Source organism: Notechis scutatus, chromosome 3 (genome assembly GCF_049901735.1).
Source record: "Notechis scutatus isolate UNSWTSFEM ecotype Mainland chromosome 3, rNotScu1.2, whole genome shotgun sequence".
NCBI lineage: Eukaryota > Metazoa > Chordata > Lepidosauria > Squamata > Elapidae > Notechis > Notechis scutatus.
The window spans coordinates 12,205,449-12,230,465 of record NC_142011.1 but is presented as its reverse complement, the minus strand read 5'-3'; the positions used below and the strand labels follow the sequence as shown (position 1 = coordinate 12,230,465).

The window sequence follows — 25,017 nt, the reverse complement described above, 5'->3', positions numbered from 1 at the left end:
CAGAGAGCACCAAGGAGCCCATAATAGCTACCTTATCAGGTGCTCTCGTTTAATACATGGGCATGTACAGTTTCACACTGAACCCCAAAATTTTATGAGACCAAAATTTAATATCTGGAATGATTTTTCCAGATGTCATGTTTAGATTCCCCAGACCACTGTAATAGCTTTTGTTGCACTTGAAGCATCCTTATGTCATGTAGAAGAGAGAATAGCCAAGCTTTAATTTGGACCCACCCTCTATATTTGTCATGTCAGTGGAATTTTCTCACTATTTTTCTATAGTCTCCCCTTGGAAGTAATTTTACAGTATGCTCAGTGATGAGTTTTATGCTACTTTGTAGTAAGAGTGTTACCTTTTTGTATAACCTGTAATTATATCTTAAAGCCATAAAGATTAGAAAGCTCATTGAATGACACCTCCTTCCTTCAAGGTTATCTTTAGTTTAGTTTAGTTTACTTCACAATAGTCATTGCACCTCGTACAACAAAAATTAATGCCATCTGCACTGTATATTATAATTATAAAAATAAATCACAAACACATCCTTCGCATTCTATACAATTGAATTGGAAACCCCTGATACTGCATTAGTATTATACTATACAGTAGAATTCAATACAGTCACTGCTCTGGGATAGAAGCTGCTTTTCAGCCTATTTGTCCTTGTTTTTATTATCTTGTATCATCTGCCAGATGGTAATAGTTCAAAAACAAGGTGCCCAGGATGAGATATTTTGAACTTTCTTAAGGCAGCGGGGAGCTATAAAGCTCTTCCAAAGAGGGGAGAGGGCAACAAATGATCTTCTGGGCAATGCAGTTAACCCTCTGGAGTGCTGTCCTATCTGCCAATGTTCAACTAGCAAACCACACACAGGTGCAGTAAGTTAAAATACTTACAAATTTTTTTGAATACCACCACTGTTCTGGGCCAGTGGTCTACAGTACCCTTCTCTCTGGGAATTAATCCCATTGAAATAAATGAGACATTACAGGTAGCCCTCAACTTACAACAGTTCATTTAGGGACTGCTCAAAATTACAACAGCACTGAAAAAGTGACTTATGACCATTTTTCGCACTTATGTCTGTTACAGCATCCCTACGGTCATATGCAATTTACATTCGGATGCTTGACAACTGAATCGTGTTTATGACCGTTGCGGTATCCTGGAGTCATTTTGCGATCTCCTGACAAGCAGTCACCTAATGAACATGTCACTCATTTAACAAATGTGGTGATTTGTTTAACAAATGTGGAAAGAAAAGCCGTAAAATGGGGCAAAACTCACTGAACAACATAAATTTTGGGCTCAGTTGCGGACATACATTGAGGACTACCTCTACTGAATAGACCAGACATTTCTGAATAGACGTAGGACTGCCTTCATAAAAAAACGTGCAAGGTATTCCCCCCTTGGCAGGACCATGGAGTATAAAAATGATTCAAATGCTGATTCCAATCGAGACGTGGCATTCAGCAGGTTCTGACCAGTTCTGGAGAACCGGTAGCAGAAATTTTGAGTGGTTTGGAGAACTGGCAAATGCCACCTCTGACTGGCACTATCCCCATCTATTCTCTGCCTTCTGATTCCCAGCTGATCAGCTGGGTCTTCTTTTGTTGCCCTGCACAGGAGAACACAGCTGGAAAGAGGTTAGTGGGGTGGGGAGGGAATAGAGATTTTATAGTATCCTTCCCCTGGAGTGGGGTAGGAATGGGGATTTTGCAGTATCCTTCCCCTGCCACACCCACCAAGCCACACCAAGCCCACCAAGTCCCGCCCACAGAACCAGTAGTAAAAAGTTTTGAATCCCACCACTGTTCCAATCAGTTAAAAAAATCTACTCAGAAAGAATTATGGAACACAATCAGTAAGGACAACAGCTTAAATTTGTTTGAGAACTTTATAACGTCAGTGAAAAACCGGAGGCCTATTTTTCATCAATGTTTTCTTCAGAACTTTCTATTTCCTCTTTCCTATTTGCAGAAAGGGCCAACTACAGGCCTGTTTACTCATACAGTTTGCATTCACAAGAAGACATAGTAGATCTATACTCACTGCCGCAGATTTGCCATTGAATAAGGTTTTTTTAAAAAAATAATATTGCTTTTAAAATAATAATAGGAGGAAAAAAGCAAAAGGAATGAAACACAAAAACACATGCGTTATTAAAAAATAAAACCCATACGTAGCAAGTGCTTAAAAATAGTTGAGAAAGATATAACAGAAAAAAATAAGGCATAGAGTATACCATGTTGTTAGAACAATCAGGAGTTGCAGTTTTATATATAATTCACTATTCAAGTATGTGCGCATATGTGTGTATAACATTTATTTGACTATCATGCTTTTTTAAATCTACATATATTGAGTCCCATAATTAATTATAATTATATATATAACTGTGTCCCATAATTCATTATGTTTATCCATGCAAGGTCCACATCTATAGGCAATGTAATCAGGTCTTCAGTCCATTGAGTGACATTTATCTTTCCAATGTTGCAATATAGCTATAATAGGAGCTCAGAGAATCAATTTACATTGTCCAGTTGTCAAATTTCGTGCATTAGATTTGTAATGCATGAGAATATTATCCTCTGAAAATTACACAATTTGCTACATAGCCATGTTTATATGGTACACCTTTTTCTCCCAAAACGCATTAACAAAGGACAATGTTTCTCAACCTTGGTGATTTTAAAATGGGTGGACTTCTACTCCCAATATTCCCCAGCCAGCCATGTTAAAGTCCACAAGTCTTAAAATTGCCAAGGTTGGACATCCCTGCTCTACACATTCAAAGTAACAGCTAAGGATTTTTTTTAAAGCAGCTTTCCAGAAGCCCATAAAAATCATTTTTGGTTCTTTCTTATTTTTTTTTTAAAAAATGAAATATTGTTATATTTAATCCTGGTGGGAACTGATTCCAAGCAAGGATAAATAAAAACAGGAAAAAAAAACATAGAATCATAGATATGGGAGGGACCTCAGAGGTCTTCTAGTCCAATCCTGTGCAGGAGAGGCAGGAGGGCTTATATAAGGAGAAGGAGAAAAGGAGGAAGGAGAGGAGAGAGAAGAAAAATTTCGCTTCCCATCCAAGAAGTTTTATCAGTTCTTACGGTGAGGGGATGGAACTAATGAAGCTTGTTGGATGAGGAGCGAAATGTTTTCATCTTCCTTCTCCTCAAGGACAAAACAGTCCAGTTTTTGAAGAAAGGGCCACCTCTGAGATTCCAGTGACGGAGCACCCACGACTCCAAGAGGAAAGGTATTCGACTGATTAATCGTTCACACTTTCAGAACTAAGCCACGCCCACAGAACCAGTTGTTTAAAAATTTGAAATCCACCCCTACCCTTAAAGTGTTGGGAGATAGTTATCATGTCCTCCTTAATCCTTTACTATTTACTATTGCTATTACTATTAATCCTTCCATCCTTCCTTTACCCATCTCCTCCCATTTATGACTGTAACCTTGTTGCTTGTATCCTGAAGATTTTTATTGACTGTTTCCTGGTATGATTTGATTGCTTATTGTACCCTATGACTATTATCAAGTGTTATGATTCTTGACTCTTGATGAATGCATCTTTTCTTTTATGTACACTGAGAGCATTTGCACCAAGACAAAATCTTGTGTGTCCAATCACACTTGGCCAATAAAGAATGCTATTCTCTTGTGTTCTTTTTTTCAATAGGTTGGATATCTCAACCATTTACTATATGATTTAGCCTGCAGACCTTTATCGTATTTGTAGCTCTTCTCTGCATACTATCTTGGGTCTCAGCATCGAGCCAACTCCTGCTATAAATGCATTTTCACTTGATTTCTCCCAAGCTAGTATTCACACACCAATTTGTCCTCTTGCCTGCTGGGGCTCATCCATGCATTCATGTTGGTCAAGAAGGAATTGCTGAGCCTCGCTGATTATTACACAAGTTACTTGTCCACATTTGAATTAAGTAATTATTCTCATCCTTAAGAGCTTGGAGCATGTATGCTGAAATGGAAATATATATTTGAGTGCACATTCAAGAGGGCTACTTGAGAATTTAATCTCAGAAATCTCTCATTTAACTCATTTGCAGAAGCGATGGCCCAAGTGTATTTAAAAATATTTCCATTATCTGTTGCTTAACACACTTCAAGCCCTCAAACACATGCACGCACACAAAAAGCATAATATTTAACGTTACTTAATGTTCACCTCAATGATTAACAAGGTGCAGCTTCATTAAAATATTTCCACTCTATTCCACACTTGATGTGTGTAAATACACTATCGAATAGTCTAATTTAAAAGGTTTGAATGGGTTTGCATTTTCTGTTTTCCATTCAGTTCATTTTTTATTTTTTTTTAAATAAATTTTATTAAATTTACAATTAAAAACATATCGACATTACATACACAAAAGGAAAAAAACAAAAAAAGAACACTCGGTCTTACAAACTGGAAAGAAAAGAGAAGAGGAGATGTAAAAAGAAAGAAAGAAACAAAGGAAGAGAAAGAAAAAAGAAAAAAAAGATGCGTTTAAAAACAGACAATATCCTTTTTGACAGTCTGCAAGATCCAATTCTCCTACCTTAATTTGAATACACACATCTTATCGATATCTATGCTTAAATTACCCATTGTCCGTTAAGCAGTTTATCTCTGGACTAACCAATTATACCAAGAGTTCCAATTATCGTAAAATGTTAAAGCCTCTTTGTTTTTAAGTGCTATAGTTAATTTATCCATTTCTGCACAGTCACATATTTTCTGGATGACCATTTGTTCTGTAGGTGCATAGGGTGATTTCCAACACTGGGCAAACGCTAATCTGGCTGCAGTTAGGATATGAATTGTTACATATTTCATCTTTTTGGGTAAATGTTTATCAGAGATCCCTAGTAGGAAGAACTCTGGTTTGTATTCGATTTGTTCTTTGGTTATCTCCTCCAACCATTTTCTGATTTTTGCCAATATTTCTGGGTTTCTTTGCAAGACCACCACATATGAAAGTAGGTTCCTTCTATGCTTTTACATTTCCAGCATTTTGGACTCGTGTTTGGGTTCATTTTCGCCAACCTCGAAGGGGGCAAGTGCCATCTATAAAACATTTTGTATGTATTTTCTTTATATGCTGCCGATTTTGTAATCTTAATATTTCTGTTCCAAATCTTTCCCCATTCTGATAATGTAATACTTCTTCCGACATTCCTGCTCCAGGCTATCATGTTCCCTTTGACTATCTCTTGTTCTAATTCTGCTTCCAGTAAGTATTTATAGAATTTGGATATGTTCTTTTTGTTTGATCCTAGTAAAATTTTATCTAAATACTGCAGTTTGTTATAAATTCCAAAGTCTTTTATATCTTGTTTGTATCTGCTATGGATTTGTATATATAACCACTGATCAATTTTAAATCCCTGTTCCTGTAGTTCTTGTCGAGTTTTTAATTTCCCTTGCGGATCTAATAAATCTTTATATTTAATCATTTTGTTATGTCCAAATTATTGGGATGTACCATTGCCTCCATTGTTGATAGCCAGATCGAATTTTTAAATAGTGTTTTTTGCATATTTTTTCCAATTAATTAATAATGAGTCCCTAATGAGGTGTCTATGAAAGTAAGACTGCTTGGGTTTCCCCACTTCCCATAAGAAGGCATGCCACCCTCTCTGGAGGTCATGCCCTTCTAATGCTAAAATTCTTTTGTTAAGTAAGTTCACCCAGTCTTTTATCCATAATAAGATAGCTGCCGAATAATATAATTCCCAATTTGGAAGGGCTAGACCCCTCTACTTTTCGCATCTTGTAAGGCCTTTACATTGATCCTGGGTTTTCCCCTGCCAAATAAATTTAAGTGTGATCTTATTTAATTCTTCAAAAAAAATTTTTGACAATTTAATTGGGATTGTCTGGAGTAAATAAAGAAATTTTGGTAATATATTCATTTTAATCGAGGCAATCCTGCCCAATAAGGAAAGCTGCAACTTATTCCAGGATTCTAAATCTTTCTTTGTTTGTTGAGGTAGTTTATCATAATTGTTCTCTTTGAGTGATTTACCTTGTGGTGTTAACCATATTCCTAAATATTTGACCCTTTTTGTTACCTGTATCCCCATCATTGTTTCTAATTCTTCCTTCTGGTTTTCTGTTAAATTTTTGGTCATTAATTTTGTCTTTTTCTATTAATTTTTAATCCTGCCACTGTGCCAACTTGTTCTAATTCTTTTATTAGATTATAACCTTTTTCCATGGGTTCCTCCAAAAAGAAAACCATATCGTCAGCAAGCGCTTGTAGTTTATATTCTTCTGATTTGACCCTCACTCCTCTAATTTCAGAGTTTTGTCTAACCCGTGTTAAGAGTGATTCTAGGGCAAAAATGAAAAAGAAGAGGTGAGAGAGGGCAGCCCTGTCTGACACCTTTTCTATATTTATTGGATCTGTTTGTTCGCCATTGATTAGTATATTAGCCTGTTGTGTGTTGTAAATAGTTGTTATAATGTTTTCAAATTTGGTGCCAAGACTCATATTGTAAATTTTTGAATTAAAAGTGCCAATTTAAGTTATCAAATGCTTTCTCAGCATCTAAAAACATGAGTGCGGATTGTTTCTCCGGGTGGGCTTCATAATATTCTAGGACATCGATAACGGTTCTTAAATTGTTCTTTATTTGTCGGGACGGAAGAAATCCATTTTGATCTTCGTGTATATGTGGATTTAAAGCTTGTTTTACTCTATTAGCTATGATAGAAGTAAACAATTTATAATCGGCATTTAAAAGTGAAATCGGTCTATAGTTGTTGATGTATCTATGATCTGCATCCTCCTTCGGGATTAGCGAAATCAGCGCCCCCCTCCACGAGTCCGGCATCTTGGCTGCCAGAAGTACCTCATTAAACACTTCCAGCATCAGTGGTCCTACTAGTTCCAATATTGCTTTATATAGTTCTGCCGGAATCCCATCTGGTCCTGGAGATTTGTTATTACTTTGATTCTCCATTGCTGACTTCAATTCAGACCATGTAATATCTTTATTCAATAACTCTATCCATTCCTCTTCAATTACCTTGTCATTCGTCTCCTCTAAATAAGTTCTTATTTTATCTTCATTAACTTCCTCCTTTTTATATAATCTTTGAAAATAGTTGTAAATGATATCTTTTTCTTCTCTATCTCATGTTGTAAGACATCTTTCTCATCCATTAGTTGGTGTATCAATCTCTTTTCTTTCACTTTTTTAAGTTTATGGGATAGCCATCTTCCTGGTTTATTTGCATGCTCAAAATAATTTTGTTTGGACCTTTTCAAGTTAATTTCTATTTTATCTTGTTCAAGTAAGTTCAATTTATGTTTAATTGTTATTAACTGATTTTGTGTTCTCTGGTTTTTAGGGATTTTTGAAGTTGTATTTCTAATTCTTTAATTTGTTGTTGGAATTTATTTTGTTGGGCATGTATTCTTTTATTTCTCATGGCATTATAGGAGATTGTTGTTCCTCTTATAATTGCCTTCATTGTATCCCAAATATTTTGTTTATGTGGTTGCTTCATTATTATTTTCTTTTAGAAAATAATTTAATTCCTCTTTCAGCTTCTTAATGTACTCTTCTTCGTTTATTAACTGAGTATTTAGTGTCCATCTTTTCTTTGTTTTTCTCCTATCTCTCCAAATTAGTTGTATTGGGTTGTGGTCGGCCCATTCATTTGGTAGGATTTTAATTTCTTTTATTTCATTGGCCAATTCCCCATCCATCCAGGCCATATCTATTCTGGTCCAGATTTTGTGTGGATTTGAATAATATGTGAACTGTTTCTCTTCTGAGTTTAGTTTTCTCCATAAGTCTATTAAGTTTAATCTGCATGATAGGCGACTTCAACTCCATTGCTGATCATCAAAAAGACCATAGTAATGTGAATAAGAACAAGAAAGGGAAAAGAGAATTTTCTATGCCCTGTAAGGACATGATGAAAGAATTAAACTCCATTCAGTTCAAAATGTTGGTGCATGCAATTATGTTCCTCTAATGTTAAAGAGCATTATGATATCTACAATTGACTCCATTTTATAGTACAGTGCAGCTAGTCCTCCTCTTACGACCACAATTGAACCTAAATTTTCTGTTGTTAAGTGAGACATTTGTTACGTGAATTTTGCCCCATGTTAGACCTTTCTCACCACAGTTATTAAGTTGAATCACTGCAATTGTTAAGTTAATGTTAAATGAATCCCCATTAACTGTGCATGTCAAAAGGTCGCAAAAGGGGTAAACCATCATAAATATGAGTCAGTTGCTAAGCAGTTGCATTTTGATCACATGACTACAGGCATGCTGCTATGGTCGTAAGTGTAAAAATCGCTCATAAATCACTTCAGTGCTATTGTAATTTCAAACAGTCACTAAACCAATTGTTGTAACTACCTGTATGGACATGCCTTTCTATCATTAATGATTATAATGCATTTTTTTTCTACAACGTAATTTAGTTTAGTTTACTTTATTGTCATTACACCTTGTACAACGAAATTAAATGCCATCTTCAGTATGCATTATAACTATAAAAATAAAACATAAACACACATCCTTCGCATTCTATACAATTGAATTGAAAATCTCTCATATTGCACTAATATTGCACTATATAGTAGCATTCAGTATAGTTACTGCTCTGGGATAGAAGCTGTTTTTCAGCCTATTTGTCCTTGTTTTTATTATCCTGTACCGTCTGCCAGATGATAATAGTTAAAAAAAAGGGGTGCCCAGGATGAGATGGAGCTTTGAGAATGTTTTGAACTTTCTTAAGGCAGTGGGAGCTATAAAGCGCAACCAATGATCTTCTGGGCAATGACATTAACCCTCTGGAGTGCTGTCCTATCTGCCACTGTGCAATTGGCAAACCATACAGAGGTGCAGCAAGTTAAAATGCTCTCTATGGTGCAGCGGTAGAAGGTCACCAGCAATTTTTCATTCAGCTGTTGTTTTCTGAGAAGTCTCAGGTAGTATAATCTCTGCTGGGCCCTTTTGACCAGTGCTGCAATGTGAGCACCCCAGGTCAGGTCCTCTTTTATGATAACACCCAGAAACTTAAAGCTGGCCACTTGCTCCACTCGTTCTCCATTGATAAGCAAGGGCTGGATGGCTGATCTATTCCTTTTATAGAACTCTGTATATGACTCAGAACATTCATGACAATTACCAATTCAGCACAGCTTAGGGTTTTTCCAGATATGTTGGACTTCAGTTGCTTGTCCCTACAATATTCATCCAAACAGCTTTCTGGTAGTAAGCTGGGTAGCAGCAGATCATTTATTTCTGCCTTGTAGCTTTCCATCCAGATCCCCTTTCCAAAATAGCTCTGCCTGAACTAAGAACCCCTTTAAATTGCTCCTCTGAAAATTTATTTCAGTTTGTCAAATGGTAATAGCTGAATATATATATATATATATATATATATATATATATATATATATATATATATATATATATATATATATATATATATATATGCAGTATTTGTAGGATGGTTTTTCTATAGAAAATACATGCAACAGGATGAGAAATGTGCTGTCTGGTTTAAGAAACTGGAAATGAAGTCAAAACACTGGGTTTTTTTTAGGAATTAGAAACTATAACAAGGGGGGGGGGAAATTAGTTTTAGCATTCTGACAGCATTATTGGTATAAACACCTTTTTCTTCCCTTTGAGCAGAATTCCAAATTGGAGGCCATTCTATATTTGTTTCAGTCTTTACAAATTTGGGGATAACAGTTCGGGAAAATCTTCATCTATGTAGCATATGAACTCCAGTTCTTTATATATCATATAATCAGTGTCTGTCATGGAGAAAGCATTGCAATCTTTCTGGAGAAAGAAGAAATTTAAAACAGACCATAGAGTGTTTATAGTGACCCTGTGAAAATCATTGCTATGAGGTTTAGCAATGACCCCATAAGCTTGGATTAGTTTAGATGGGGATTGGGTAATTGAGGACAATTATATCAAGATATAATAGGTTGAGATTAAAGGTTGCTTCTGGGATTGCAGAGATGACCTTGAAGAAGATATCCAAGTGGCAGTCATCAAAACACAAAGAAGAGGGCAGGTCAACATATTTTCCAAAGGCAGGACAAGAAGGCAGGACAAGAAGCACTGGATGGAAACTCATCAAAGAGAGATACAATCTAGACCTAAGGAGAAATTTCCTGACAGTGAGAACAATTAACCAGTGGAATAGGTTGCCTTCAGAAGTTGTAGGTGCTCCACCACTGGAGCCTTTTAAGAAGAGACTGAACAACTATTTATCTGAAATAGTTTTAGGGTCTGTTACTCTGTTATGTAAGCCCAGGACAGGAAGAGAACATTAGAAAGAAACCTTCACTCTCAAATGAAATATTTGATTACCCAGCATATGTTATATGTCTCATGGAATTGAAGATGCTGAAACTAACTTAAAACCATCCAAGGGGGTTCATTTTTTTCAGGAGTAGGCCTCTATCAAAATTGGTATAGAATTATTGAGCAATGAAGCTGTTAATCTTTTCCCTCATCTTGACAATGTAAATGGTCCTTTAGATGATAGATCTGAATGATCCATGAGATGGATAGTAAATAAATTTGATGATAAATAAAAAAAAATAGTCACGGCAAGCAATTTTCCCCCTTTGTCTTGCATTCCTCTCTGATTTGTTGTTCTCTTTAATGTTCCGTTCAGATTCGTTCAGACAAAGACAGTGAAACCAATGTAAGATACAGCATCACAGGGGTGGGAGCTGACCAACCACCAATGGAAGTCTTCAACATTGACCCCGTGTCAGGGAGAATGTATGTGACCCGTCCAATGGATAGAGAAGAAAGAGCATCCTATCATGTAAGTTCATCATATCTTGTCTATTTTCCCCTTCCTTCCTCCCTTCCTCCTGCCATCCCTCCCTGTTCTCCCTTCCTTCCCTCCTTCCTCCATCTCTTCTGACCAAGACTATGGAGACACTAACAAACATACATTAGTCCCCAAACCCGTTTTTCTTTATTTCAACAACTGTGAATTGTAGTCATTCACAGCCTGTAATGAGTCTGAAACAGTTTGTGAATAATCCCATGGAAGTCTGCCAAAGTCCTTCAGGATAAGTCTGATAAGCACGCACCTTTATCTTCCTTGAAATGCTGCCAACGACTAAATGTCCAATTAGTTATATGAGGCCAAAACGGAACACAAATTCAACACTGAGCTTCAGGTTTCAAGCAACCAGTACGAACAAAGTTGCTTCCTGCAAAGATTCCTGTCCCTTTGCTCTTCCTTTATGTCTTATGGGAAGGCCAATCACCTCCAAGCCTTACTCCCAAGTTGGCCCTTTTGTCTTAACTGTTCTTGCCTTTTGACAGCCCTGCGCATACATGCACTGGGAACAGGGTCCCCTTGTTCCTCTGCCTCGCTGCTACCAGATTCTGGAGGCTCCGGAGTCAGCACATAACTCCCAGATGACCCTGGCTCCATCTCTGTATCAGGCACAGGACCCTCGTCTGAGTCCTCCCCAGACTGACCCATGTTCCTCCCCACTGTCCGATTCTGCTGTTGTCTCTGCAGGCTGCTAACGAACCACAACACCCTCCTTCCTTGCTCTTCCTTCCTTCCTTCCCTTCCTTCCTTCTCTGGCAATTTCAAACATATCTCAGTCATAGGTAAAGATAGAATGTAAAGTTCTGAAGATCTAAAAATTCTCTAATGAGAAATTCTATGTATGCAATATACACATACATACAACCACATACATACATACATACATATATACATACATACATGCATACATACATACATACATACATACATGCATACATACTGTATATGCACACACTTCTATGTTGACTGAATAATGATAAAAGTCCCTGTATAAATAGACAAAATTGTGTATATGTGTTTGTATATGAATGGTAGTAAATTTATTGTACTGCTATTATTGGCTTTTGGAGAACTTTATTTTTATGTATGTTTTGCTTGTTGTCTTATAATTATTTAAAAAGTGTACTGATAATTATAAATTATTACCCTATAAAATATTCAAGATAGGATTACCAAATCAGGTAAATTTTGGTTGTAAGAATTTTTGCTACAACTCCAAATTTGGCTCTTTTAGATTACATTTGCTTACATATATTATACAGTATTTCTATTCTTATTTTCTTCTTAGCTCTGTCTACCAGCTGTGAGTTTGCCAGCTATTTGCTATGTTTGTGTGACATGAGGATCACTGTTTCATTCAATTGATTGTATTAATTTGCATAACACACTGAATTATACAGCAACCAAACTGTCTGAGTTTGTAAATCTATGTAACTGAAATGCAGTTGTCTGGTTAGTTTTTTATGTGAACTGCCTTACCAATATCTTCCCAGGGTTTAAAACTTTTTTCCCCTCTTGCCATTGTCCTGCAAAGTTAGAAGTTCTGGAGACATTATGAGGATTAACAGATTGAGAAACAGTTTCTTTTCCAAGGCAGTAATTGTCTTAAATCAAACAGTGCATTTGTGATTTATTATTATTATTATTATTATTATTATTATTATTATTATTATTATTATTATTATTATTATTATTATTATTATTATTATTATTATTATTATTATTATTATTTTAATTTTTAAAACTCTGTAGTGTGATTGTGATGTGGTGTTTGGGGCAATCTGCTGGAGTAGCTTTCAAATTTCATTGTATTCTTGGAATGCAATGACAATAAAGGTATTCAAATTATGGACACATTGTCCCAAAGGTGCTTTTTTGTTTTCAAGAGGCAACTGGACTTTCTGGTTTTTCTTTGAAGACATTTCGCTTCTCATTCAAGAAGTTTCTTTAGCTCTGACTGGATGAAGCTTCTTGGATGAGAAGCGAAATGTCTTCAAAGAAAAACCAGAAAATCTACCATGGTTGCCTTTTGAAAAAGCATTTTGGGGCAACCATGACCTGAATGACTTAGAATCTCCATAGACACCACAGTCCATGGTTCTGCAGTTGAGATACTGAAGTTGTGTGGATTACTCTAATTGCTATCCATGATCCTGTTTGTATAAGGCCAGAGTTCATCCAATTCACACCATATTCAGTCAGATATGTGGTGTCTGTGAAGGTGTCAGAACATAAACACAACTTCCCATAGACACATCTAGGGAGTAGTATAGTTCGTACGGATATCATACGTATAGCTTCTTGGATCAAAATCAGAGAAGGAAGCCCAAGAAGCATTCCTGTCCAATTAAGACGATCTGAGAGTGATTCAGATAAGCCCAGCTGATCAAAGGGAGGAAGAATTTGAATTTGAATGCTTCCAAATCCATGAAAGCCAACATATATCTGTGTTGATAGACAGAGATAGAACCTCTGAATCCAAGTAAAGGGAAGTGAGGGAAAAACAGATTTCCTGAACTATCCAAATTAAGACAAGCAGCAATAAAGGCAGAACAGAGAAGGGCCAAAGATAAATATATCAAAAGTGCCAACGATGAATATATCATAAATCTCACTCAATTACTAGAATCAACCACCATTGTTCTTGCCTATATCATTCTCCCGTTTCCTTGGCTTCCAGAATCTCAGATTTCTCTTTAGCTTGTCTTCCTGATTTCTGAATTGGCTTCTAGTTATACCTGGATTGTTTGTAAGAATTCAGGCTTTAGCATCTGGCTATTTGTATTTGTGTGTGCAGGTTTTGCTTGCTGGTTGCAAACTTTGGTAGACATTCAGCTCTAGTCTGAATAACTCATTGTAATTCATACTGTCTCTTCAGGATTTCAGATCAGAGTCATTCTGTGAATCTGGAGGTGATTGATTTTTGTACTTCCTGCATGCAGAGGAAATGTATTCTTTCATTAAGGCCCTGCTTTTCCACAAGTAAACCAATTCTTTCTCATACATTGGTGGAAAGCTTTGTCTTCTTATGTAAAGTGAATTTCTCCTTGTGCCTAGGAAATCCATACAGCTTTTAGTCTTCTGCACTGACTTTGGGTGCATAACTGTGAGACCTCTAAGCCATCTGGATTTCCAAATATGTTACAAATTGCCCATAAAATGATACAGGTTATTTCAATCGACACTATCTTCTTAAAGAGTTCTACAACACGTATTATTTTCAGCCAGGTGTGTTTGGTATGGTACGCTTTAACTATGTTGACACCAACTATGGACAAAGGTGGAGAGGTCAGGAAAGTAATATTAACTCCTTAGCTGCACGGTGGAAGAAATTTCTTTAAGGCTATAGGGGCATCTGTGGAAAAATTATTTCATATTCCTTGAACAAAAGCAATTATTTTCTCCAGTGACCCCAGCAAAATCAGAAGCAAAAGGCTATCCTTAAAAAAAAGACAGGAAAGTTTGAGGTGCAGGTTTTGTGCTGCTTCAGAATGGTCAATTATATTTCACTGAAGGAAGGCCATTATAACTTGGACACTAATTTAGGTAGAATATCTCAGAAGGATGCCTTTGATGGACTCATTAGGATTCTAGCATGAGAAACTCTCAGTCAGGAAGAAGTAACTTTGCTGGTCATAATGATGGCTTTCTCTGACCTTGGGACTATTTAATAACAAATGTTCATTATTAACTATTCTGGTTAAGGCAATGGCTTTTGAGAGATGCTTAGAAATGGCCATTCAATTCTTTTTATGACCCATGTAGGTGAAGAAAAAGGACAGGCTGACTTTCTAAGTTCAAAAACAACTTCTTTTCACTACTGATAAGAGATTTCAGTATTCTGCACAGAATACTCAAGCATGCACACAGACACACACACACACACACACACACACACACACACAGAGTTTAATTGAGAAAATGTCAATTAAACAACCCAAAATGAGGTTGAGATGCGTTGTTGGACAGAGTACGGTGTATCCTGTGATATGCTCTTGTGCACACTTTTTAGGGCTGATTAAAAGTGCAATGGATTTATTTTGTTGTCTTTTAATGACCCCGTAATCCCTTGCATCGGGGTGGAATCAGGGCAACTGAATGGAGCTGAGTGTTTACTGGCCAGATACCCTTCCTGTCACCAATGCGGAGTTCACAGCAGATATATTCTCATTGTGCCCAGAGAGAAAAATATGTGCCTCTACCTAGAATTGAACTCACAGCCTCCTGATTGTGAGGCAAGAGCTCCATCTCTAGGCCAGTACAATGAAAAGTGCAATGAATTAGTGCAGCAAAACATCCATATATTTTCCAATGTATTCCCTCTACAGGTAGTCCTCAACCATACAACTATTTGTTTAATGACCATTTAAAGTTACAATGGTACTGAAGAAAGTTGACTTACCATCATTTTTTACACTTAAGACCATTGTAGCATTCCCATGATCACATGCTCAAAATTTGGATACTTGGCAACTGGCAGGTATTTATGATGGCTGCAGGCTCCCGGGGTCATGTGGTCACCTTTTGCAACCTTCTGACAAGCAAGGTCAAAGGGGAAGCCATATTCACTTAACAACCGATGTTACTAATGTAACAACTGTAGTGATTCAAGGAAGATCATAAAATGGAGCAAAACTCACTTAACAATTGTCTTGCATGGCAACAGAAACATTGGACTCAATTTTGGTCATAAGTTAAGGACTACCTGTACAAACTTGCTTCTCAAGGATCTCCCACTCATTAAGTTGGCAGCAAACCCAGACCTCCTTTCTAGTATATATGAAATGACCTTTCACTGTAATGTCTGGAAGTGGAGAGATCTTCTCATGTTTTGTAGACATAAAGCTAAATAGCATTAGCACTTAGCAATAACACTTAGACTTATATACCACTTCACAGTGCTTTACTGCCCTCTCTAAGCAGTTTACAGAGTCAGCCTATCGCCACCAACAATCTGGGTCCTCATTTTACTGACCTTGGAAGGATGGAGGGCTGACCTTGAGCCCGTCAAGTTGAACTCCTGGCAGTGGGCAGAGTTAGCCTGCAATACTGTATTCTAACCACTGCACCATCAGGGCTCCTGGTGTATTCTTGCTGCTCCCAGTTCAAACTGGGTATTTATGAACCTGTCCTGTATCAGACTAAAGACCTTTGCAAATCAGTGAACAGCTAGATTTACTGACTTCTTTAATTTATATGCTTCTTTTCACAAATAGTGAAAAATCCATAATTGACATAGAAAGACCATTTTAGTCAGTTTATTCTTATTTATTTGTTTGTTTATTTATGTTTTTATCCCTCTGAATCTTAGATTTACAGCCACTTACAGTAGTATTTATTTATTTTTATTTTATTTGGTTTGTCAATTGCTTACAAGATAATAGGTATAAGTAAAAACATTGTTATGAATACATGGATACATATAAGAAAAATAAAAGAAGCAATAGGACAGGGACAGTAGGCTCGTTGGTGCGCTTATGCACGCCCCCCTACAGACCTCTTAGGAAAGGGGTGAGGTCAATAGTAGACAGCCTAAGGTTAAAGTTTTTGGGGTTTGGGGAAGAAACCACAGAGTCAGATAGAGTATTGCAGACATTGACCATTCTGTTGCTGAAATCGTATTTCCTACAATCAAGTTTGGTGCGGTTTACCTTGAGTTTGTATCTACTGTGTGCTCTTGTGTTATTATGGTTGAAGCTGAAATATTCATTGACAGGTAGGACATTGCAATGTATGATTTTATATACTATACTTAGATCGAATTGCATCATTTGTTTAGAGACCCATGTTACACCGATATAGTGACTTAACAACCAGTCATCACACTTACAACATTGCAATGAACCTCTGGCCCTTGTTGCATCTTAAGGTTTGATCCTCAAGCAAGTAGGAATACCTTGGGATCTGCAATGCTTTATGCACTTTATTTTTATTTATTTATTTATTTATTTATTTTGATTTGTCAATTGCTTACAAGATAATGGGTATAAGTATATACATAGTTATGAATACATGAAATGGGTACATATAAGAAAAATAAAAGAAACAATAGGATAGGGATGGTAGGCACGTTGGTGCGCTTATGCATGCCCCCTAGAGACCTCTTAGGAAAGGGGTGAGGTCAATAGTAGACAGTCTAAGGTTAAAGTTTTTGGGGTTTGGGGAAGAAACCACAGAGTCAGGTAGAGTATTCCAGACATTGACCACTCTGTTGCTGAAGTTGTATTTCCTGCAATCAAGTTTGGTGTGGTTTACCTTGAGTTTGTATCTATTGTGTGCTCTTGTGTTGTTATGGTTGAAGCTGAAGTATTCATTAACAGGTAAATCATTGCAATGTATGATTTTATATACCATACTTAGATCGGACCGAAGACAGCGTAATTCAACGTTTTCTAGGTCTAGAATTTCAAGTCTGGTGGCATAAGGTATTTATTCTACAATGAGTAGAGGAGTGGAGAACTCTTCTTGTGAAATATTTCTGGACTTTCTCAACTGTGCTTATATCAGATACGTATGTTGGTTCCAGACTGATGAGCTGTATTCGAATATTGGTCTAGCAAATGTTTTGTATGCTCTAGTTAGTAGTGTGATATTACCAGAGAAAAAGCTATGCAGGATTACGTTTACAACTCTTAATGCCTTTTTGGCTATGTAGTTGCAGTGGGCTCTAGCACTTAGATCATTAGAGGTGAGTATTCCAAGGTCCTTTACAGAGCTTGGATCATCAACAAGATCTTGACTATTCAGCTTGCATTTTATTTTCTGATTTTTTTTGCCAATATGTAAGACAGAGCATTTATTTGTTGAGATTTGAAGTTGCCATTTGTTTGACCATTCTGAAACATAGTCAAGATCTTTTTGAAGGGTAGCAGTATTGTCTGTGGTGTTGAATAGCTTCCCAATAGCTCCTTGTCTATAACTGCAACTGTGGTGTTTGAAGCACACATTCCTTCTCCTAATGTTGAGAGCAATCAACCAGTGGAATAGCTTGCCTTCAGAAGCTGGGTTGCTCCATCACTGGAGGCTTTCAAAAAGACACTAGACATCATTTGTCTGAAATGGTATAGAACCTCCTGCTTTAGTAGAGGACTGAACTAGCCTCCAACTTCGTTATTCTATGTTCTATGTTCTGGGGGGAAATGTGTCTAATTTATTTCAACCAAACATTTTCAATGCAAATCTTTTGTACTGGTGCCTAAATCAATATACACGTAATTATTTGATATTCACATGCTTCTAAATTTGGAAAGGTGTTTTTTTTTTTTCTGAATAAAATATTCTAACCAAAAATAAATAATCTGGATGCTAAAATATACAAATGTAGAACAAGTACCACAATGACTGGAGTAAGGGTGGACAATTGTATAGATACACATTTTCTAAAGGAAATTGCCAATTCATGAAACAATAGGATCAATTATTCTTCAGACTAAAATTTAAAAAACAAACTGATTGTCCATCTGTGTGGCTAATAATTGCTTTTCTGCTATCAATTTGTAAACCAATTAAAATCAGAATTAGTGTTGATGTTAATCAGTCTTCCCTTTAGTAATATTCTGTTTATCAGCACATGCTTTCCTGTTAGCTTAATTGCATGACTGTGTGATCATAATCATTGCACTGCATTTTTTTAAAAAAAATTATACATGTTCATTACCGAGTTTCTTAATTAATACTGACTTCTTTCTCTTTGTTTTCCTCTTCTTTTGGTTCTAAGGCAAAGTGAATAATTTTCAGATTAATTTGTTAGATAAGCGATATTTATTCGGAATATAATAAGGTTAAAAAGTTGTGGTTTTATTTTTAACATTTATGACCATGGGTGAATGACCTACTCATTAGTTTTTCCAATTCCAGTGCTGTCGCCATAGGTAAACAGAACAATGAACTTCAGACCTCTCATCTTTTTTATAGTTTGAAGTTGAAAGGAAGAATTTGTGTAGCTCAAATTCTCATCTCATACAATTTATCACACTGAAATGCAACACATTATTAACAGACCAGGAGATAAATCCGATCTTGGGCTAAACCATTTCAGATTCAGAGGGGTGTCATAAAAACTCCTTGAAACAATTTTACAAAATCCACCCATATAAAATATAAAAACTCATGGAAATTGGTTTTCGGCTCAATTTGTTCTGTTTTATTGTTGGGTGGAGGGGATTGGAGGCTGTTTAAAAGAATCAAACTATGTGACCTCCCCATCTGAGAGTTATGCTCACTATCATAAAATTGGAAAAACCCAGTGGGTCCAATATTTAGTTATATTAATTATGTCTTTGGTGCTGTCTCAGCTTGCTTTTTTTCTGGCAAACATTTCATTGCCCAAACTAGGTAACATCATCAGGACTAGCACTGATGATGTTGCCTAGTTGGGTAATAAAATGTCTGCAAGAAAACAAGCAAGCTCAGAGAGCACCAAGGACCCCTCACATTAACGCTGAGCTACAAATATTCCTAAATATTACTAATAAAATATTTTTATTAGTATTATTTTTGTCTGTCAAATATTTCCCAGGAATATTTGGAAATCTCATCTCCAGGGACACTACTCTGTTCACTAAAACAGACTTTTTGATTTTATCTATTTTTATTTCTTTTTATTATCACAAAAACACAAAAATAATAGTGATAGTGTCTAAAGGTTGAATCATGGCAACTGGAACAAACTTTGTTAATCTGAGAGCAATGAAAAATCTCAGATTAACAAAGTTTGGTCCAGTTGCCACAATTCGACCTTTAGACTCCTTTGGCCTAGAAGATTGAGTCTTCATTGACGTACAAATAGTGATAGTGATATATTTTTATAGTAATAGTAATAATGGTACTATTACCATTAAGAAAAAAAAACCACATAAAAAGTGCTACAATAAAATAGTTTTAAAAAAATACAAAATTATGATATATAATTATTACAATAGCAGTTACAAATCTATATATTCTAGCCAAAGCAAATATTATTCAAAACATATATAATTCCAATACATTTATACAATTATCTTTTATTGATCTTCATTACGTCTGTCTAGAAAATGCTGTCAAAAACAGGATTTTGGTGGAGATATAATAAGGATAAAGCTTCTGAAAACCACCTATTTTTTACAATGCCCTATCCTTACCGAGTTTTGAGAGAAAGTACTGTAATGGATTATATAAATATAACTGTGTGACAAATTTTGAGAGGATAATATTCTTCGGCACTACATACCCGGTACATAGAATTTGACAACTAGACAACCTAAATGGATTTTCCATGCCATTACTATGGCCAAAAGATTGATATACTAAGCATTGGAAAAATAAATGTATGGCTCATTTTACTCAATGGATTTAAGATCTGATTGCACTTATCACCTATATGTAGCTTAGGTAAAGGTTCCCCACGCACATAAGTGCTTGTCATTTCTGGCTCTAGGGGGCGGTGCTCATCTCCATTACAAAGCTGAAGAGCCAGTGCTGTCCGAAGACGTCTCTGTGGTCATGTGGCTGGCATGACTAAACACGGAAGGCTCATGGAACACTGTTACCCTACCACCAAAGTGGTCCCTATTTTTCTACTTGCATTTTTTACATGCTTTCGAACTTTTTCTAAGTTGGCAGAAGCTGGGACAAGTAATGGGAGCTCACTCTGTTCTGTGGTGCTAGGGATTCGAACCGCGGAACTGCCGACCTTTCTGATCGACAAGCTCAGTGTCTTAGCCACTGAGCCACCGCGTCCCTATGTGTGGCTTACCAATAGACATAAACTTTGAATTGATAAGTATAATGAAGTATGGCACTCATTATACAATGAGAATACAGTGGATTAAAAAAAAAAGCTGAGAATACAGTGGATTAAAAAAAGACACTACAAAAGACTTACTAGGAAGATGTCACACAGCAATGAGCTAGATAAAGACATATATTCAACAAAGCTAAAATCTACAGACAGGTAGTCCTCGACTTACAACCATTCATTTAGTGACCATTCGAAGTTACAAGGGTACTGAAAAAAATACTTTTGACTGTTTTTCACACTTGCAGCCTCCCCATAGTCACGTGGTCAAAATTTAGGCCCTTGGTAACTGGCATGTATTTATGACGGTTGCACTGTTCCAGAATCACATGATCGATGGCGGTGGTTAAAGTGCCATACTGCAGGCTATTTCTGCTGGCTGCCTGCAGTTTGAATCCCACCAGGCTCCAGGTTGACTCCGCCTTCCATCCTTCTGAGGTGGGTAAAATGAGGACTCAGATTGTTGAGGGGGGCAATAGGCTGACTCTGTAAACCACATAGAGAGGGCTGTAAAAGCACTGCGGTATATAAGTCTAAGTGCTATTGCTGTCCCATGACCTTCCCAGCTGGCTTCCGACAAGCAAAATCAAGGAGGAAATCCGTACTCTTTTAACGAATGCATGATTCACTAAACAACTGCAATGATTCACTTAATAATTGTGGCAAAAAAAATTGTTGTAGAATAGGGCAAAATTCACATAAAAACTGCCTTGTTGAGCAGTTGAAATTATGGGCTCAGTTGTAGTCGTTAGTCAAGGACTTACCTGTATTTGTTTAGGTTCCAAGATTATTCTTGAATTTTCCTCCTTCCTTTACAAAACAATTGTTTTTGATAATACTGACCTTGAATTGATAGCCCTGCCAATAATAGGTCTCACCTATCCCATGACAAGTTCCTGCATGGGCAACTTTGTCCCATATGCCTCCATTATTATGCTACATATTTCTTTGATAAGGGAAAAAGAAATCATTTCCTCTAATTATTTAGTCTAAGAAGTAACTCAGAATAGCATGAGTTGTGAACAAATTGCCATTAGGGTCACTTGTATTTATACCAGACTAAGCTTCTCTAACGGATGCAATTTTTATCAGCGAATGTGTCAGCCTTGGAAAGCATTTTTTACTTGGAAGCTTCAAGGCTGCCACATTCAGTGCCTGGAAATTTCAGAGGGGGAATTAGACACAACAACATTCTTTCTCAGAGAGTCAAGGACATGTTGCCCTGCATCTGGAGGGGAGTGACTGAGGGATGTCTCCAGTTGGGATGAAGATTTGATTGGGTAATGTGATGGATTGATGGATGCAGGGGATGGATCTTTGATTTTCTTTTGGGAAGGAAAACCCAGAACTCTCAGATTCTAATGAAATTGAACTTTGAGGAAATGTTTGTCTCAGAGTTTATTGGTTTGGAGTTGGTTAGTTGGAACATTGACAAAATGTACTATTTCTGTTGACCCCTTTTCTGCTTATGGACCTCCACTATTCAAAACATCAAAGTCAAGTCCCAAAATACAGACTCATTAATTGACCACTTTTCCAGTCCATTGATGAAGCGTGATCGCCCCTTAGTAGGCACTGTACACTTCTAAATAGCGAAAATGAAGTTCAAATGTGCAAGGATTTCCTTTTTAATCTTCTTTGCCTTCTTGACTTCAGAAAAAGTATTGTAGTTTATGGATTTTAATTAATCTCGTAGACAAGCTCATAGACTCTGGACTTAATTAACTCCCAAGGCCATCGACTTGTAATTAAGAACAGCTTTACAGAGTCAGACCGATGGTTGATCTAGAAGATACTCAGCTTCCACTAATAACTATCTGCATTTGTTTTTTTCTAAATAAACCCTTCTTGTCGTAGGACAATAACTAGAGAAAGGTATTCACTAAACATCCAAGCTACATTATAAACCACACATTCCTAAGAAATTATAATTTTTTTAAAAATCCATGCAATGAAATTGCTGCTTTTGCACATCAAGTAATTGCCTTCCACAATTAATAGAAACAATACATTCTAGATTTTTTAAAAGCACAAATTTCCTCCTTTTCATGTTTCATATTTTTATTTGGTGTATACTTGCATTTAAATGCTGCACAAGACCTACAGATCCTTACCCACATTCCAGAGTAGTTATAAATAAAACATTCTTCATCATTTATTCTTTTTTTAATCTGTCTTCAGTTCACTGCAAAATCCACAGAGTATTTATTTCTTATGCACAAATGCTCATGTTGTCGACTATCAACAAGGCAAGAAGATGTACCTACGATGTTAGGTACCATGTGTACCTATGAAGAAGTTGGATACACCACCTAGCAAGGGCATTCACAACTGATTCCCATCCAGGATGTCCCAAATCAGTTTTCAGTCTGGGCTAAAAGGCTGAATCAAGGATAATATTGTTGCTTGTCCTAACTCACCTTTGATGACTAAGAATGTAAAATGAAATTGCAGGAAATTTGTAAAATATGATTTATAAGTCCCGTCAAAACAGGTTTTTGCACAGCATGGATTACAGCCTCAGTTATGGTTTATTGGCTTCCAGCTTTCTCTGTTTTAAAAAAAATACATAAAACATGTCTTAGTATAGATCTTGGTTAAAAAAAAAATAGTTTCATCTCAGATAAATTCACATAACAGAGAACAATATTTAGGGATGTTGAGTTCAGTTTTGCTGGCAGAGTAAAGGGAGGCCTACATATTCCTGGGTGCCATGTCTCCCATATTCCCACTCCCATTCCCCCCCACACACACACACACTCTTATCTTCCTAATCTTGTACTTTTCACAAAACACTTTTACACTTATTCTGCAAGAATTTTTCTCCCTCCCCCTCCCTTAATGTCATGACACTATCGTGTTTCTCCAAAAAGACAAGCCACCTTGAAAAGAAGCCCTATCACGTTTTTGAGCTCATGTGATCAAATTAAGCCCCACTCACAAAATTAGCCCTAATTAAGACCCCGCCCACCCCGGGGTGTATGGGGTGGGATGAGGCACACAGGTAAAAAATAAACTAGGGTGGGGATTGGGGGGGTATTTGAGCTGCCCTACTTACTAGGCCTTGCACACCCCAATACCTGCCTTGCCTTCTTCTGTGGCCGCTTTTCGCCAATCGCACACTTCACCCCAGCCTCCGTTTCACCAGAAGGCATCTGCAGCCGATGACAGAGCTCCGGATCCAAGTGGCGGATCTGAGTGGCCAAGTGCAGGTGGCGGCAAGCAGCCACAGAAAAAGTGGGCTACCAGTGAGCTCCTGCTGGGAGGGGCTGTTGGTGCCACCACCGCGAGGTGAGTCAATAATAAGAACCAGTGGTAGGATTTGAATTTTTTGACTACTGGTTCTGTGGGCGTGGCTTAGTGGGCGTGGTAGGGGAAGGATACTGCAAAATCTCCATTCCCTCCCCAGTCCTGGGGGAAGGTTACTGCAAAATCCCATGCCCTCCCCATCCCACTAACCTGCTTTCCAGCTCCATTCTCCTGTGCAGGGCAACGAAAGAAGACACAGCCAATCAGCTGGGACTCGGGAGGCAGAGAATAGATGGGGGCAGGGCCAGTCAGAGGGGGCATTTGCCGGTTCTCTGAACTGCTCAAAATTTCCACTACCGGTTCTCCAGAACTGGCCAGAACCTGCTGAATACCACCTCTGATTAGAACCCTCCCCCCCAAAAAAGGCCTAGCCGTTTTTTCAGGGGTCAGAAGAAAATAAGGCCTGGCCTTCTTTTTGGAGAAACACGATATCTTTTTTCCCTGGCCATCCCTCAAAAGACTCACATGTTAAGAAGAAGTTGCCAGCATAAACAACAGATGACAGACCTTTTAGAAAATATCCCTGAAAGAAACGATGGGACAAAAAAAATATGACTTAATAATGCAGCTTGTGAAAAGGAGCTTTTTGTGAGAGGCAGTTTGATGTAATGGTTAAAGTCCTGAAGTAGAAAGTGGGATATTATCAGTTCCGGTTCTTCTTTAGACCTGAAACCAGGCAAAGTGACTTAAGTGTCTCTTATTCCCATCCTGCTTCAGAGAGTTTTCACTATGGGAAAATAGGTGGGAGCATTAAGTATAATGCCTGATGCAGAATAAAGGCAGGATAGACAGCTAATCATAATAAACAGGACCAGATTTCTGCTTTTAGGCACCTCCCTTCTGATCTTACAGCTATATATCTCTTCGTTATCCTATTTCCTTATTTTTTCAAAGTAAATGGTTATGCCAGAAACAAACTTTTAATTTAACTACAGTAGATAGAAGGAGGATCTGTCTGTCTGTCTGTCTGTCTGTCCATTCGTCTGTCTATCTGTCTGTCTGTCTATCATCTATCTAATCTATAATTTCTATATCATCTATCT

General features: G+C 37.1%; 1 protein-coding gene across 3 annotated transcripts in view; it reads left to right on the top strand.

The window, feature by feature from the left end:
* Positions 1–25,017, top strand: part of CDH4 (cadherin 4) — a 1,066,699-nt gene that overhangs the window by 853,868 nt on the left and 187,814 nt on the right. For all 3 annotated transcript variants that reach the window (XM_087959221.1, XM_087959220.1, XM_087959222.1), the window contains one exon: positions 10,708–10,863. In XM_087959221.1, coding sequence (XP_087815347.1) covers positions 10,708–10,863 — 156 coding nt within the window. The remainder of the gene's footprint in view (positions 1–10,707; positions 10,864–25,017) is intronic.